This window comes from Accipiter gentilis, chromosome 8 (assembly GCF_929443795.1).
Source record: "Accipiter gentilis chromosome 8, bAccGen1.1, whole genome shotgun sequence".
NCBI classification, from domain to species: domain Eukaryota; kingdom Metazoa; phylum Chordata; class Aves; order Accipitriformes; family Accipitridae; genus Astur; species Astur gentilis.
In genome coordinates this window covers 31,453,198-31,470,561 of record NC_064887.1, presented here as the reverse complement: position 1 = coordinate 31,470,561, position 17,364 = coordinate 31,453,198, and the positions used below count along the sequence as shown (strand labels likewise).

Here is a 17,364-nt window from a genome sequence, read left to right as displayed (position 1 = left end):
CCCTTTCGTGCTCTGAAAGAGCCAGATGTGTTTTTAGTGCTGATGGTACTTTGTAGTCAGCCTTGAGTGAGCAAAATGCTTATATGGAGAACTAGTTCCTGCATACAACCATCCATATATTTGTATGCATACATGTATGTATAAAGTGTGGTATGGCGCAGTATGAAAACTTGCATTCTTTTATTGATGTCTGTGATGTCTAACAGGCTAAATTCTCTGTGAGGATCTCTATGCATTCCCACCCTTATTCACATGCTAATGCCCCTCTGCCAGGAGAAACCTGGCTTATCAGTATTTTTACTTGTGGAGTTTATCCTGCTTGAAATGGGTCTAGAGAATGGAAGAGTGAGTGGGATGGCAGCTGACAGGCAGGTTAGGGTAAGTCTGTTGTAAGATTTCCTTCGAGGGAGTTTGCTTCTGTGCTGCCTCCTTTCACTGAGAGCTGAGTATTTTCTGTGAACAAGATAACTTATTTTACTTATGCTTTCTGGGTTTCTCAGAGCTCTGTATTTTTGCAGGATGTATTAAATATCCCAAGTGAATAAAAAGAGTGAAAATAAATGAGCATTTTTAGTATTCTGGCAAAGAATTACAGGGAATTTTGACTGTTGTAAATGTCATTGACTGCTAAGTAGTAAGTCAAGTATTGTAAAATACATCAGTACAGAAGAATAATATTGTATTTACTCTCTGTTGTTGTTGTTTTTTTTTTAAGGCAATATTGTATTTACTCAATACTGTATTTATTCCTTGTTTTTTTAGGCAAGCAGATCAGTAAAGGATCAGGACTGAATGAATTGCTAAATATCCACAACTCTGCAAAGGTAGTAAATGTCAAAGATCCAGAGCCTGGAACGTGGACAATTAAGGTAAAGTTATGGCAGAAATCACATATGACTTGTCCTATAGCTTATAAGGGGGTTCTATAATGATCTACTATGCTATTTATCATAGATACTCATAGATTAGTTTGTGTTTATGGATGTCCTTTCTGACCTATGTGTTGTGACATATTCTGAAGGCAGTAGTATAAAATTCTATTGAGATGATAACGAATTAAACCCCTAATTTAGCAGACATTCAAGTTAACAGTGTATCAGGCCGAAAATTGTTTATCTGCAATCATAATAGGGAAAAAGGATGAGCAAGAGCACTCTTACTATAATGCAGTAAATTGGAAGATGAAGCTTAGGACTTGGCTAGACCTAGGGAAATGTATGTATTCATCATTTTGTTTTACGTGTTCATTATGTCATTTTAATCAACTGTTCAAAATGTAATTGCACCAAATGTAAATAGAATGTTAAAACTTTAAGGATTGTGCTATGGAAAAGATACTATTTAAACTTCAGAACTAGCCACAATGCTGTTTTTATGGCTAGATGCTGATGTTTCAAAACACTTGAAATGTGTTAGTTAATAAATGACACCCCACTACCACACCTTAAAATCTGCACAAGGCCTACCTGTTTATGTAGAAATCGCACCATTTAACTATGTTTTGTGGACAGATTGTCTTCAAACAAAGTCGATCTGTACCTTGAGCTGGTTTGTAGGGAGCAGCATGTGTTGATATATGTGCTTAGAGTGGGGTAGAGGAAGGGAGGTATAATGAACTGTAAGTTTTTACATCATTTTGTCAACTCTTTTGTGTAATTGTGGCCTAAACTGACTCGTGCTTTGTCTTATTGTTGTATACTTCTTTACATAGCTAAAGCAGCTTTCCTAAATTGATGTGGAAACAATCATACTGGTATAGGTCCTTTCCAACTGAACTATACTATTCTAGAAGTATAAATACTATATTGTCATTTTTGGAGGGGATGTCACCTGTGTAAGAGTCCTTTATAGGCAAGTTAACAATGAGGTGTGCTGAATGGATGCATGCTGTGTATTGTTCGTGCCATATGTGCAGAGGTGGTTTGAAAAGCATTATTAATTTACATACAGAACTGTAGGAAACTATTGATACTGCTACAGAACTGGAACTAGACAAGCAGGCTGAGCTCTGCAGCTCTATGGAGAATCGTTTGAATGTCTGTCTATCCTTCTGGGACCAGAAATGCTGAAAAACCTGGTGGTCTGTTTAAAAAACAAAACAAAATAAACCCCCAAACACCAAACATGTTTGGGTCCCGCTGGATGTAGTAACATCAGACATTGGGTACTGAGAGAACTTTTCCTACAGTCAGTGCCTTAGTATTCAACTCTGTAGCTCGTTGGAGTCTTTTAGGTTAAGCCTGCAGTCTAGTAAACATTCAATGCCCTGCAACACAGAGGAACAGAGTACAGAAAAAGCAAAAGCCCTGCGTGATCTCTCCCTGGCCCTGTATAGCTGTTGCTGAGCTGAGGCCTTTTTGGATGTGAGCTGAACCATGTGGAACCACTTGTGTATGCCTGCACTGCGTTGCCCAAATTTCTGGATTCCAGAAATTGCTGAGAGAGGAGCTTGCCACTCTTATGGGCTCAGTGTGTAACACCCTTCAGACCTAATAAGCTCTCCTAAAGCTGAGGCTGGCATTCAGTGTGGTGCGAACTGCCAAGTGGCTCAGCTGGAACCAGGCCAGCATGCTCAGCTAGATGCAAACCAGTCCCGGCCAAAGCATCAGGCTGCTCCTGCAGGAAGGGTTTTTAAGGTTTTTGGTTTTTTAAGCTCAGCATAATGCTGTTTCCAATTCTGTGGAGAATAAAATACTCAAAACTTATGTATTTTGGGTAGCAACAGAAAAAAGAGTCTTGAATATAGTTGAAATATTTTAATTAGTTTTATGAGCAAACCAGGTCTTAATTAGGTTTGTGCAAACAGCTTATACAGGTACTTGTCACCTGGAACTGCAAAAAGTTTTAATTTTAGTATGATAACAAATGATGGTGAGCTAAACACTATTAGCTGCTATTAAATCAACTGCAGAATGATCAGTCCAGGAAGATCTCACCTTAATCCACAAACAAGTGTTAGTGCGGTTTCAATGCTCAGTGAAGTCTTTAAACCAGAGGTTTGAGTAATATAAAACACACAGTATGCAATCCAGTAGCCTCCTGTGCTGCAGGAGGCCTCCAGTTGCCTTCAGGTACTTCAGTATGAGGGCATCAAATCTATGCATGTATGTGTATTTGATAAATAAGTTTTCCTTCCAGGTCTGCTATAGTACTCTTGGTTTACAAGGTGACAGGAGTCTTTCCAAATAGCAATAACATGAGATGAGCACGTGGCTCCTCCCTCCATAGTGTATCAGCGAAGGAAGCATGCTTCTTCAGAAAGATACTTCTGCTGTTGCTTGTGTTTTCTGCACCTCAGAGCTAGCTGTGAGACTAAATTCATCTGCTGGTCCTACTGCTGAGATACCTACCAAGAGATGGGCCTCAACAGGAACTGTTCTGTTAAACTGGCTCTGTTTAACAGAAGAGGGAGCATACTTTTGCTAACTCCCTCCCACAAAGACCTGCCCTGTGGACTCCTCTTAAAAGGTTTCTTTGGAGCAATTTGGGAGGCATCCAACATCTTGCAAGTAACAGTTACCTGCACACTCCAGGACAGCAGCATTAGAAGGCAGTTGTATCTAATTACACCTGAAAGGCCTTGGCTGCCCCGTGTTTTCAGTTGAAAAGGCTAGTGAGTGATGGGGGTGAATCAGTGGGGGAGAGGCAGGGGTGAGAAGCCATTAGCTGCTGTTTTGCTCTGTTCTTTCTTTGGTTTTGCTCTATTAATCAATAGCCCACAGCTTTTTCAGCTGAGCAATCCCACAAAAACTTCCCTGCTGCCTAGAGTTAAATGATCCTCTGTGTGGTTGAGAAAAGGAGAGGAAAATCAATGAGAAATCAGCAGAGAAACTTGGCTGTTCTTGTGATCAAGACAGGTCTTCAATGACTGCTGTTGTTCTTACTCCCTTACATCCCTATAGCCAAATGCAGCTGGTTTGATGGAGTGTAATGACAAACCAGTCCAGAGTAATTTCCATTGAATGAGCACATTCCTTAAAGCCTTAATTCAGCTGCATAAATATAAATATATAAATATAACAGTGCAACAAAAATTTATTTAGCCATTTTAGCTTGGTTTTTCTGTTGTGAAAACTAAGAGTTTGTTTTACAAAACCCCGTATATTTTTTTTATGTGTTTGTTTATAGATACCTGCATTTTGGGCAATTTTATTTTGTGTGTGTTTGCAAGACAGGAAAGCATTTTTTTCCTGACCTCTGTGACAGATACATGTTTGCTCTTTTTATCATATTTGTCCAGACTGGTAGGAAAAACACTAATGTACAATACCAGTGATCCGTGTTAAACTACAAATAACGAAAAGAGACTTGACAGACACTAATTGGAAAGCAATCTTTGGGATGAAGTTTATTCTTAGGTGATCATGTAAGACTGCCAGCTCCTAGGCACGACAGTGACAGATGCATTTATTGTTACTAGCAGATGGTGAAATTTTGTAAGGTTATTCTAGCCTTAAAAATTCGCAAGTATCCAAAGGTCTGAATAATTCTTAAAGATAAATAATTTCCCAATGTATTTTTCTATGGATTGTTTACTTGGCTTTAGTCACTGGCTTGTTTTGTTTGTACTAAGATTTTAAGGCTGTGACTGAAGACTTAAAAAAAAAACAACCCAAAAAGCTTTGTGAAAAGTTTATTCACACCATAAATTCCTTATACAGATGTATAAAGCTATAAAAAGAAAACTTTGTCACTGAGTTTGTCTAATGAAATTTTAACTGCCAATTAACACTTGATAACATAAATTGTTTGGCACACTTAAATATTTCTTTGTACTGTTAACAGCTGGTTTATATAAAAAAGGCTTTAGTAGTGATTTTTCTGAGGTGAAAGGCTAACCAAATAGAAGCAAATAGAGGTTGTTTTAATCAGATAGACATCAATTTGTCATAGTGTCTAAATGGCTGTCCCTAGGCATTTAGTTGTAAGAAACAACTGTTTAATATTCACATGCAGCTGTATCAGAGGTGGTTACTAAACTGAAGGAATTATGTATTTGAGAATGGATCAGATAATACTCTCTAGATAGATGAAGCTCAGTGGAATTATTTCGTTTTAATACTGATTTTCTTTCACATTGCAAGTCTCGTGTGCTGTATCGTCCCCCTGAACAAAAACTTGGAGTAGATTCTACTAACTGCAGATTTGATCTTGGCTTAATATAGCTTAGATACACTCTTCACAGCCTTTTGAACTTTATTTTTTCCTGCTGTTCTGGTTGAAATTGACTATGGGTTTGTCATTGTTAATTAAGTCTGTAAAAATCTAACTCCTAGCTTAGTGCAGTGCAGCAGTGTTTTGTTTGTTGGGTTTGTTTTGTTTTGTTTTTTTTTGTTTGTTTGTTTGTTTTCTAACATCTGAAGGGTGTGGAAGTAGGGGAGGACAAAAAGCCTTGGGTTCCTGTGCACTCTTGGCCAGAAGCAGTTGTCCTTTTCTTTCTCAGCATAGAATGATAGAAAGTAACTCAAGATAAAACAAAGTAATTCTGATTGAGGACTTGCATAAAAGCTACTGTAGTCTCAAACAACATAAAGCTAAGGCTTTTCAAGAGTGGGTGGATGGGTGGGGGTGTGATTTGTTTTTTGCTCATTCAACCAGAATGACAAGGTGAGTGGGGGTGGGGATGGAGGAAAGGGGTGAGAGGTACTTCTGCATCTTCTGCTTTCTCACTAAGACCTTGACTGGGAAAGAAAAGTCTTTAATATACAGTGTTTGTTGAGGTTGCCACTTGTTTCCTGATATACAGTGCCTATGATGTTTGCATATGCCTCATGGGTAAAATTAGTTTTGTGTATATTTAAAAAGGGAGCTTACTAATAAATAGAAAGGTAAGATAAATTATTGTCGCGCTGGAAGTTGTTCATATATATTATCAGCAAAAGTTTTAAACTGATTTTTCTGTTGACTTGTGTTTCACTTACTATTTTACTGGTATACTTTAGAATGGTCAAAATCCTAACTTCCAGGCAGTCTCCTGTTATAGTCACTGGCATGTGACAAGTAGTTGTTGATCTTGTGTGTTTGTGTTGTGATTTACCTCCAAGACAAATTGGCTCTTTTTGCAATGCTACAATTGCAGGGTCCGGTATCTAAGAGTAAAGCTTTATTAACGGCATTTTTACTTAAAACTTTTGACATAAGCCTCCTTTCTATCTTGTTTTTAATGAAGACTGAAGTCTGTCTACTGAACTCAGTGGATGGATCAGAAACTTTGCAATTCCTGAAATGCTAATTATGCACATGATCTTTCACTCTGTTGCTTTTTCAGACCTCGAGCAGTGGAAGGCACTCTGTTCGGATCACAGGTCTCAGCACTATAGACTTTCGAGCTGGGTTTTCTAGGAAGCCAACATTAGACTTTAAAAAAACATCCAGCAGACCAGTGCAAGGTTCGTTTCCATCTTAGTCTATGTTAAACAATAACCGTTTTTTAGACCCCCAAAATCAAGTAGAACTGTGATGATCTCTCTGGTGAATTTTGTGATAAACCTGGGGCTGCTGTTCTTGGGCCTTGAATGTGTGAAAGCAGCCAAGGTTCCTGTTTTATCATACTACAGTATTTTCTCGTATTGGCTTGGTTTTTTTTTATGTCATGTAAATCCAGATGTTTTTATGAAATGCCTCAAAATTGCAACACTGTTTCTGTTACTTTTGGAGCTTCAGGAAAAGCCTTTGGCTCTGGGGCATGGTGAGGAGTTGATAAAGAGGCTGCTGTTTCAGAAACACCTGTTGGAAATCAGTAATTTAAACCCTGATAATGAGTGCTGTGTCTCCTGACAGCTAATAAGCAGAGCTCAGCTTAGCATAACTTAGTTTTTTGCTACTTAGTCAGGGTTGAAACTGAATGGTGCATTCATGGAGTAGTGAGCCATAAATATGAATTTAACCTTTCCTCATTTATTTATTAACACTTGAAATAGCGTGTTTCTGTTTTCCTAGGGATTCCTACCTTCGTGCTGCTAAATACCACGGGGATCTTTCTTCCAGCTAGAGTAGACCGACTGGAACTTCTGAGTATTACAGGGGAACTTCTTAAGACCTTGCCTGTGAAATACTATCCTGACAGAAAGCCCTATGGACTATGGAATATTTCTGACTTCATTCCACCAGATGAAGCTTTTTTTGTTAAAGTAATGGGCTATGACAAGGATGATTATCTTTTTCAGAGAGTTTCAAGTGTTTCATTTTCTAGTATTACTCCTGGTAAGAGATTTTAACTTGAATTGAATGGATGTTTGTCATATCTGAATCAGTTAAAATTGATATCTAGTATCTTTTTCTAACCTATACAAGTACTTTCTGTGCTGTTTCCTTCCAATGTTCTATCTCTAGATCATGATGAACAGGTTAATATTATTATCTACTAAGTATAACTTTATCAGAAATTGAATTTCCTTTTAATAAAAGGAAAAGATGGGATGTATGTTAGTAGCTGTGAATAATCTCTTGGGAAATATTTGCTTTCTTCAGCTTCTCCAAAAGTTACAATGCCCACCAAGACTCCAGGATATTATTTACAGCCAGGATCTGTTCCTTGCCACGTAGAAAGTCTTATACCTTTTACTCAGCGTTTTACTAAAAATGGAGTAAAACTAGGAGTGGATCAGTTCTTCAAGTAAGTAGTGACTTTTTTTTCCCAATACTGTTTTACTTCCTATTTATGTCCTGTGATTTCTATTTATTATTTACTATTATATACTGCTTATATCCTATTACTTCCATTCTGTTATTTTTTGTGATATTCGTTAGGGAGGCTGTATTCTATGGAGAGATTTATAAAATATATATATGCATGTTAGAGGAGGGTGTACACTCTGTACAGATGATGAAATTATATGTTTCTGGCCAAAAATCCCCCTGTGTTCTTAAATGTGTGTTCTTAAATTATGATAAACTGGGTCTAAAAGTCTAGAAGGGAAATGCTTTTAATTTATATTTTTAAAAGTTATGTAAAGTAGATCGGTAACTAGCTTTTTTTTCTGGAACACCACCACCTCCACCCTCAGCCTCCTCTAATGATACATAGATGATTCTGTAGCATACATTAATGTTTGCCTCTTTAATGGCCTTTCATGGATGCCCTAGAAGTATATCATATGACCTACTCTAGAAAATTTTACTCTTCAGAAAAATCTCTCAGAATAGGAAAACTTACACTGAATATACCAGAAGGCTCTTCAGATTTCTGTATAGAAAATGGATCGCATGCTCTTTCTCTGTAGAATGAGATAAGAATAATAATAAAAGAAAAAAGACATAAAATACTCATAAAGTCCATCTTGTAATTCTGGTAGTTGAAAACAAAAGGGAAGTATGTATTGGAAAACAGTGTTGGTAGCCTCTTGCAAAGGGTTTTGTGTTTTTTTGTTTTCTTTTTTTTTTTTTTTTTAATGAGGTGTCACTTACATTTAGTCAACCCCAGCACATACTTTAGCAGCTGTTTAATTTTTTTCCATTCAAACCACACACTTCTTTTTACTCCTTGCTTTTCATGTATCCAACACCTTTATGATTGGGCTGCATTTTTCATTTTTTGTGTTACAGACCAGATAAATGAACAGATCATCCAAGTTAATTTAACAAAATATATCTCAAGCCAAATATTATTGATCACAGTTAAATACGTTCTAATTCAGCTTGGCTTGTCTGCATTTCATTAGAAGTGAAGTTCCATACAGGATTTGTCCAGCTTACTAGTTTAATGCAGACATGAGCCTGTATTATTGCTCTGCATTGAATGAGTTTGAGTTTTGTTTTGGTGACAAGATGTCATCTTTACTCAATTTTTTTTTAATACTTATTTCAAAAAGTGGTTTATAGTTTGAATATTATAGTTCTATTATGACAGTTATCTATGTGAAAATACCATTGGAATGAATATAGATTTAGGGTTCTTGAAGTGAACATACTTTGAAAATTTTATTTTCTACTGTGATTCCAGAGGTACTATCAGCTGTGATAATAATTTCTGATTTTAAATGAGTAATATGTAGGAAAAAGAAATTTCTCTAAAATTGCAACAGCTTTGTTTTTCTAGATTGCTGCATCCTGTGGTGGGTGGTCTAGTAGGAAAATCTGGATTTTGATTAATATCCTAGTGCATTTCTGACAAGTCTGATATAGGAGACCAAGAACGGTAGTTAAGTACCTCATGCCAGTGGGAAGTCAGTGGGCACTAAGCACTAATGTGTCTTTAAAATCCATTCTGTATTATAAATGGCAGATCTGACCAACCCTGCAAAGGTCAGAATTGGCAAAAATAATGCATGAAATTCTCACAAGAAAGCCAATCAATTTATTTAGTTAAAATACTAATTATAATTGAAAATTTTTTGCTCTGAATCAACTGATATTTGTGGTTGTTAGTCAAGTCTAGTATCTGATTTGTGAAACCATGCAGAATATATCCCTCCAAACTATGTGTTAGCTAGTGTGGTACAAGTGAATCTTAGGTTTTAGTTCATTCATGTGAGTCATAGCCTGCTGCTGGTAACTTCCCAGGTGAAAACGTGATAAGGAGCATGGTGGTTTGTGGTGACCAAGTGGTGTGGTTAGATACAACATGAATATCACTGTGCTCTCTGTCAGTGTTTCTACAGTAACTAATAATCAGGATGTAATTTGGTCTTCAGATTTTGCAGCTTGGCTAAAGGAGCATGTTTGTATTTTCTAGACTGACTAGGTAAGCAGCTTGATCAGCAAATTGCATATATTGTATAATGATTTGGGTAAATAAATGACTTGACACTGAAAGGTTCTGTGTTATCCCAATAACACATGTTGTAAAGAGTTGTGTGCAGTTACTGCTTTTTAGAGTCAGTGCCAAAGTGTGCAGCATATGCCTTGAGGTGTGTATTATTCATTGCTGCCATATTTAGTTATTTTTAATAGACCACCACAGGTCTCTGTTTGCCAAGCTTTTCCACTCTGGACACATTTTCTTTTATGCTTCTGTTCTCAAGGCGTCCATGTTTGACATCTGGTGTATAGCAAAAGTCAGGAATGAAGAAGAGGAGGATTGCGTAACTTCACTTTTGACATACTTTCCATGAAAAAGAGAAGTTTCCTACTTTTTACTTGGAAGATGCACTACCTAATTCTTTAGTGTTGGCAGTTACTGCCGTGTCCATTTGCCAGCATTGCATTGTAAAATGTCATAGATTTGATATATGATATATTAGGTTATCTAGAGTAAGTATGAATTAAGAGACAATAAGTAGGAAGCCATTTAAGGTCACTGTATACTGTTTTCATTTGTGGTGTAGTTGGATTGTCTGTCTCATGGTGCTACAGCATTGAACTTTCACTCATAGTCCAAGTTTCTTTCTCTTGTTCTTTATGTGTTTTTTAAGCATTGATAAATCTATTCAGACAAACGAGAGAGAGAGAGACAAAGGTTTCACTAATTTAGTGTTTTCTCATAATGTGTCAATTACTTGCCAAAGCTATCACAGATACTTCAGTGCTCATCAGTTTTGTTTATATGCCATAGCAACAGGCCACAGGGAGTGCTGGGACACTGCAGAAGAACCACTGTTTTGCTTATTAATGTCATCATCTGTGTGTCTGTTGCACCATTAGTTGTATAAAATGTGGTTTTGAATCTTGAGAAGCTGAAACTGTTTTTAAGCACATGTAACCACCAGTCAATGGACTTATACCTTTATCCTCTCCTTGACTTTGACATTATATGTGATAGATACATGGTATTATTGCCTATCAGCTTTGTCCTTGTGATTGATAGAAAAACTGCAAGTATTTCTTTGGATTCTCGTTATATTATCTTGCTCATCTCTCTTCTGTACTCCACCCTCCATTCTCAGTCTTGAATCTATCAATTCTGTCTTTATATGTGTTGTGCTGTTTATTTTTGTATGGCTAGGCAATGTGCAGAATATTGGATTATCATAGTTATTGCTGGTCGTAAGTTCGAAGGTGCAGCTGGCAGAGCAGAAGTCAGTGATCTTCATACCATCTTCCCATTCTGCTGGATTGTAAATGTTTGGGATTGAGGTAGTCCCTGCAGTTTAAAAAGTACAAAGAGAGCTGCCTAGATGTAGTCATCTTGTGGTAGGGTAGATGCTGCTGTCTACACTATATGAACCTAATAGTGGATTTGCATATAGGGGGGAGAAAGCAGACTATATCTGGTAAAGAATGTGGTCTCCTTTATGTGTAGCCCCTATCTGTACCTGTGAGTTTGAGAAGCTCAGGCTGGGAGGATGACCCCTTGTCACCCTTGCTAGTAAGAGCCACAGGTTTGGTACCACATACTGGGTCTACATAGAAACTTGTCAGTATTAAGGAAAGTTGTCTTCTCAAGTAGTAAATATAACAATAGAATACGAGGAGCTGAGTGCATGACTGCAAATACAGTGGGTTTAGTTACTGTGTGACAACTGTTGACATATATTAAAGGCATATTTGTAGATGTGCGAGTGAGACGTTCTGCAAAAACTTTACATTTCTTTATATTTATAAGAAGCCTGACAATGTATATACAATTTCTTTAAATAAAATCCATAAAGCTAGATCCAATTTGATTCATCAGAGGGGCTGTTTTTCCTCTTAATTGTTGTGAAACCCTCCTATGTCTGTAGTCAGGAAACCAAGTTCTTGTACCTCTTGATTTCTTCAGGAATTTAGTGAGTATACCCTTCTCTTCCTCCAGAGAATCATCTAGTATGAGTTGGGAAATTGCCAAGGTTTCCTTGTCTGATGAAGGCTTCTATGAATGTATGGCAACTAGCAGCGTAGGAACCGGACGTGCGCAGACATTTCTGGACGTATCAGGTGGGTAGTAGTCCATCCTTCTATGCTGAAGTGTGGTAATACATTGTACTGGAACACTTAACGAAGAGCAATGGTACTTTGGCCCAATAAAATACATTTCCAGTTCTAAATATATTTTTAATTTATGTGTTTTTTCTCACCCATGTACAGAAGTGTGCTGATGTTTATTCAGCAAATCTGTTTTAAATATTAAGATTGGATTTGTTTTAATTAGTTCCCACCACCAGTTGGACTTGCAGAGTAGATATGGCCTGTACAAGCAGAAATTGAAATCTCAGATTTCAATTGTTATCTTGACTGTATGTATGTATTATCTGATGGATGAGGAATTACAAAAGTCACATTAAAAAGTTTTCTTTTTTTTTTTTAAACGAGATTCAGTAAATTGTTAGAAATCCCTTCTCATCTATTACCTTGAATTTTTTAGAAGTGAATAATTAGGATGAAGGAAATAAAATTAAATGAGAAATAACTTGGGCTAATCATGAAGATAATTTTGAATAAACAGTAGTATTTAGTTGCTAGCCCCAAAATGGCTGGCAATCAGTATCTATCCAATAGATAATTTTAATCACTGTTTGTTTGGTTTTTTAAAATTTAATTTAAAATATTCCTAATTTCATTAAAATCTCAATTTAAAGGACAACTAGTTATAAATCTATCTGGTCATCCATTTAGTATGATTGGTGTGCTTTATGTGTTAAAGCCATTTTGAAGCTTAAAGCACTGATACTCCTCTTGCTGAGGGAGAGGGAGTTTTCCTTATGTAAGTTAATGACCTGTTCAGACTTGGGGCACTAAATGATTATGCCCCATTAATTATTACTGAAAGTTCAGTATGGTAAGAAAGAATCCTTCCTGAAAAGTGAATAGTATCATCCAGCTCAAGCTTTGGACTTAAAAATTTGGAGTGGGAGAAAGGGAGAGAGTAAAGTTGGTCTTCTGTGTAGACAAATGTAAAGCTATGCTCCTTGTGTCCTGTCAGGCTGACCGCTGGGACATGTGGACTTTGGTTATTGCCTGCAGATTATGATGTTGCAAGTTTCAATTGCAGATCAGCTAGAAAAGTTTCCCAAAGTAAAACAACAGGCTTTACTTCATAAGGTTAATCCTTTTACTCTGTCAGAGGAATTTAGTTTAAATAACTGTAAACCAAGATGCACCCAAACACAGATGGAGAAAACATAAACCCAGGCATGGTCTTGAACTGCTTCAGCAGACAGTAGAGGTCTTCTGCAGGAAGATGACCTGCAGGAAAAATTAAGAAGAGAAGCTTATTTATGCACATGGGTGGCTGGATGAAAACCCTGTCCATAGTATAGCATATTTTGTCACTTAATTTTTCACAGTTGCAATGGAGTCTGAGGGAAAGGGAAAAAGATTTTCTATTTTGAAACAAAAATCCATTCTATATAGCCTTCTGTTTGTGTTGATCAGACATTTGTCATGCAGCAGTGTAAGCAACTTACTCTTGACTAGGGAAAATACTGAAGCTGAGTCAGTCAATTTACAGACGCAGTGAGGGTAGTAGAGCTCAGAAGAACAGTTTGAATTCAGCCTCAAGGTTTCATATAACTGCTTGAAATTGAAGTTGTCTTGTCTTTTGTCTCCTGTAGCAGCTAATTCAGGTTAGTTAACCTGGATTACGAATCATAGAATCACAAAACCATTTAGGCTGGAGGGATCTTTGGAAGTTACCTAGTCCAACTCACAGCTCAAAGCAGAATTAACTTCCAAGCTTGATTGTGTTTCTCAGGAACTTGTCCAATCGAACTTTGAATGTCCCAAAGGATAGAGATTTCACAAGTTCCACGGGCAGCCTTCAGTGCTTAAGTACCCCCACTAGGAACATATCTTGCATGTCCAGTCAGAATTTCCCCTGGCTATGACCACAGGATTTTGCCTTTTTTTTCTTTCTTTTTTTTTTTTTTTTTTTTGATGGGTGCCCTGAGAAGACTTTAACTCTGTAGTCTTTAAAACAACCCACTTGCTAGTTGAAGAGGGTGACTATATATCTCTTCACCTTCTCTTTTCCAGGCAAAGATGTTCCTCTCTCTGCGGTATGAGCAAATCCAAAGAAACCAGTGTGATATAACTGATTCCGTGCCAGGCAAAGTTTGTAGAAAAACAGCCCTCTTACACCAAGTGGTAAATTTGAGGAGAGGAACATCCTTTTAGTCACACCAAGTACTCAAGTAGAACAGTAACATCAATACTTACCCAAGTCCTAGCTCTAGAGCACCATTTTATATTTTGGCTACAAAAATCCTTCAGGCAGATAGGGTATTCCCATATGCTTATCTCAAACCATGTTTTGGAGGACAAGAAGCTGTTATATTCTGCCGCAGAAATTGTGGGCATAAAGATTCTTGGTCTGGAAATTGCAACCATCCTCCTTCTCACAGAGCAAACAAAGAGAATCCTAACTCTTTTCTTGTGATGTTGGTAGCACTTGAAAGTCAAGAGTGAGGAGGGGAAAAATTCCTGTATCCTCTCATTTACAGAGCACTGAGAGATCTCCTGAGACTGACTCACTATGTAAACATGAGCAATTAGTTCTGTTTTGAGCCGTGCAGAGGATTAATGTGAGGGAGATGCTTTGAAATCCTTGTGTACAAATGTTTGGAAGAAAATTACTTGAAATTTCTTCTTTAAGCAAAGTAAACAATCTTTTCAAATATTCTTAGTTTGCCCAGCTGACAGTGCATCACAGATAATCCATTTTGTCAACTGCTGTGTGAAAGGTATTGGAACTGTGTCAACACTTTCTAGTTTCAGAAAAAGCAAACACTTGAGTTTAACTTTGTCTTACTAGTATTAAATCTTTAAAATTCCATATGGCTTGTTAGCTTGTGCAGGCACCTTAAATAAAGTGCTGGTAAATAAGTGCTCTAAATTCTGCTTAGAGTTTGGCTGGGGGATTGCTATGTGTGTGCACTATTGCGGTAAGAGGCTGGTGTAGTGTAGTCCAAAAGATGTTGTGCCCACTGGACTGACATTCAAAAGATGGGGATTTTAGTCCTATACTGGCCTTCATCTCTCTCTTTTTTTTTTAAAGTTTCTTTAAGTAATATACTTGGTGATATGCCCATGGAGAGCATTAGAAGCTTTTTCTTTTCTCCCAAACAAACCAGAACCTAAAGTGCAGGGGAGAAACTCCATTCTTGGTAAGAAAGGGTAGCTTTTCTTGGCTCTCCTCTGCAATTGTTAAAATACACAGCTTTGGTAATAAGGGTGATTGCTGTTAGGGACTGTGCTTGTAGAAAAGCAGAGCTGCACACCCAGCATGCAGAGTGTACGAGTGATTCATTGCTATGCAGAGATCTAGCACAAAGCTTGTGAACCTCATCTGAGACCCCACATGAGACTTAAATAAGGAGGAGTTATGGCTGTCTCTGAGCTTAGGAGTAACTTTCACCCTTAATAAACATAGACATTTTTTATTCCTGTTATCCTTGGTTTTCCTAGGATAATTGTTTTGTAGTGTGTACTGATAAAGATCTGGTCTTGCTCTTACAGCTGTCTTATTTCTGCTAAAGCATGCCTCTCAGAATACTATTCATTGCAGATCTTTCTTTTTTTCAAGAACCAGTCTGGGGAAAAGCAATTGGAATATATATATGATTTTATGCATGAAGTGATACCTGGTGTATTTTCTTTCTCGAACATTTAAATGTTGCCTCCTTTACCAGTGATATCTCAAGAAGGATCAGGATGACTGCTCCTGTTTTAAGCATCTGTGGTTTCAAAGTTTAATTCCAGTGCAAAATCATTGCTTTCTTCCAGGAGCGTGATAGAACTGTACAGATGAGTAGAGTGGAAAGCAAATAATAACAAATAGTGGAAGTTACAACATAAGATATGTAGAGATAGGAAGAAAAAGATAATTAAATTACCAAATATTTGAATGGAAACTGTTAAGAGATTTTTTAAGGGCTGCTGCCTAGAGCAACTCCAGCCTAGGAATTCCTCCTGTCTGGCTGCTGGAGCTCAGCCCCGTGCGCCCTGGGATCTGAGGGTCTTTGTCCCAGACCCTTGGACACGGCTGCTGCTTTCGTGTTTGCATGTTCGTCAGTAGCAAAGCTGAGCAGCTATCACAGAGACACATGCAGGGGACACTGACACAGCTGGCCCCACAGACTGCCACAGACAGGGTGCTGCCTTCAACAGCAGCTACATGTAGGACTTGCATAAAGCATGGGACAACCAGCTCCCCTCCTCCTCCCTGGCTGGTAAGGATTGAAGCTCACTAGTGAGAGCACATATGCACTGCTCTCTAGAGCCACACACACATTCACACATCCCTTGAGTAGTGGCATGGCCCCTCTGTCTCCCCGATACCCCTGCCTAGATTCAGGGCCCTCTTACCTGCTTCTTGCCAGCTGTTCCAACTTGAAGTTTGCCAACAAACTGCAACCCCCTCACCCCTGCATAACTGGTTTGGGGAAGGTACAGAATTGCCTGAGATCCTCACCGGCTCCAGTAGCTGGTATTAAGACACCCGTCCCTCTAGTAGCTGATGCCACAGGTCTGGGAAGCCTACAACCCCCGGTCTGACTCCAGTAGCTGGCACCCAGTCCACTCACACTGGTCCCACCAGTAGCTGTCACTTAATCCTTACAGGACACACACAGAAGGGATAGGGAGTGAGATTACACAGAAAGAGAGTTAAAAAAAGATTTAAGAAGATGACAGAACAGACTGTGGTTATCAGGTGCAGGGATCAGTCAAGACACGACTGGCCATGTTTTAATGCAACAGGTCCCTTTTATGCCCCTTTCCACCTACTTCCCCCTTTGCTCCTCTCTGATTCACTTCCCCTGCATATTCCTTCATCAGCTTGCATAGTTTGACAGCTTCCCCTGCCATATGTGGGACCCTCAGGTTTGTGTCCTTATCGGTTGCAAAGTCTAGGTTGACTTTGAAATTATGCTTGTGGCTTCTTGATAGCCCATCAATTAGCGTGACAAAATTGGTTTCTTGTAATTGTCTCTGTTATTGTTCATCTGTCAGGTTTGTGTGTCTGTATACTCTGGTTATTACCTCCCCTTTTCCTTATCCCATTTGACAAGGTCCTTGATCAGATAAACTTAAGGGAGTAGATGCTCTCTCCTTCCACATTCCCTTATAGAAACCATCATGGAAAGAACTCAATAGTGATGCTTAGACCAGCTGTTGACTTGGTTTCATTGTTGCTATAAGAAGAGCTTTCTAATAACATGTTGGGGTTTTTTTTCATGTAGAGCCTGTAAAAAATCTAGTGCATAGCTCATTCTTCCATGTGTGGTCATATCTCAGTCAGAGATCACACTGAGATGTGGTGGCGGTCCTGTCTCTTCCTTCTGTTGCTGTGGCACTCTGATCTCTTGTTGGCTTTCCCCAGCACAAGATGACCTCAAAGAACACAGCGCTACATCCTCTCATACATGATGTGATCTTTCATCCTATGTGATATGATAGTTTTGAGCTGAATCAGGTGTGTTCTTGTGATGTAAGCTCCTGTCGGGTAGCTTGGCATCCAGGAGTGAAGATGCTGCCCTGGGTTCTGTTTCATGGCTTCAGCAATGTGAA

At 38.3% G+C, this 17,364-nt stretch overlaps 1 protein-coding gene across 1 annotated transcript in view; it reads left to right on the top strand.

Moving 5' to 3' along the window:
• The window catches only part of HMCN1 (hemicentin 1), a 203,760-nt gene that overhangs the window by 51,141 nt on the left and 135,255 nt on the right, over nucleotides 1-17,364 (top strand). The window contains exons 6-10 of the mRNA XM_049809134.1: nucleotides 763-869; nucleotides 6,269-6,389; nucleotides 6,940-7,203; nucleotides 7,471-7,615; nucleotides 11,672-11,793. Coding sequence (XP_049665091.1) covers nucleotides 763-869; nucleotides 6,269-6,389; nucleotides 6,940-7,203; nucleotides 7,471-7,615; nucleotides 11,672-11,793 — 759 coding nt within the window. The remainder of the gene's footprint in view (nucleotides 1-762; nucleotides 870-6,268; nucleotides 6,390-6,939; nucleotides 7,204-7,470; nucleotides 7,616-11,671; nucleotides 11,794-17,364) is intronic.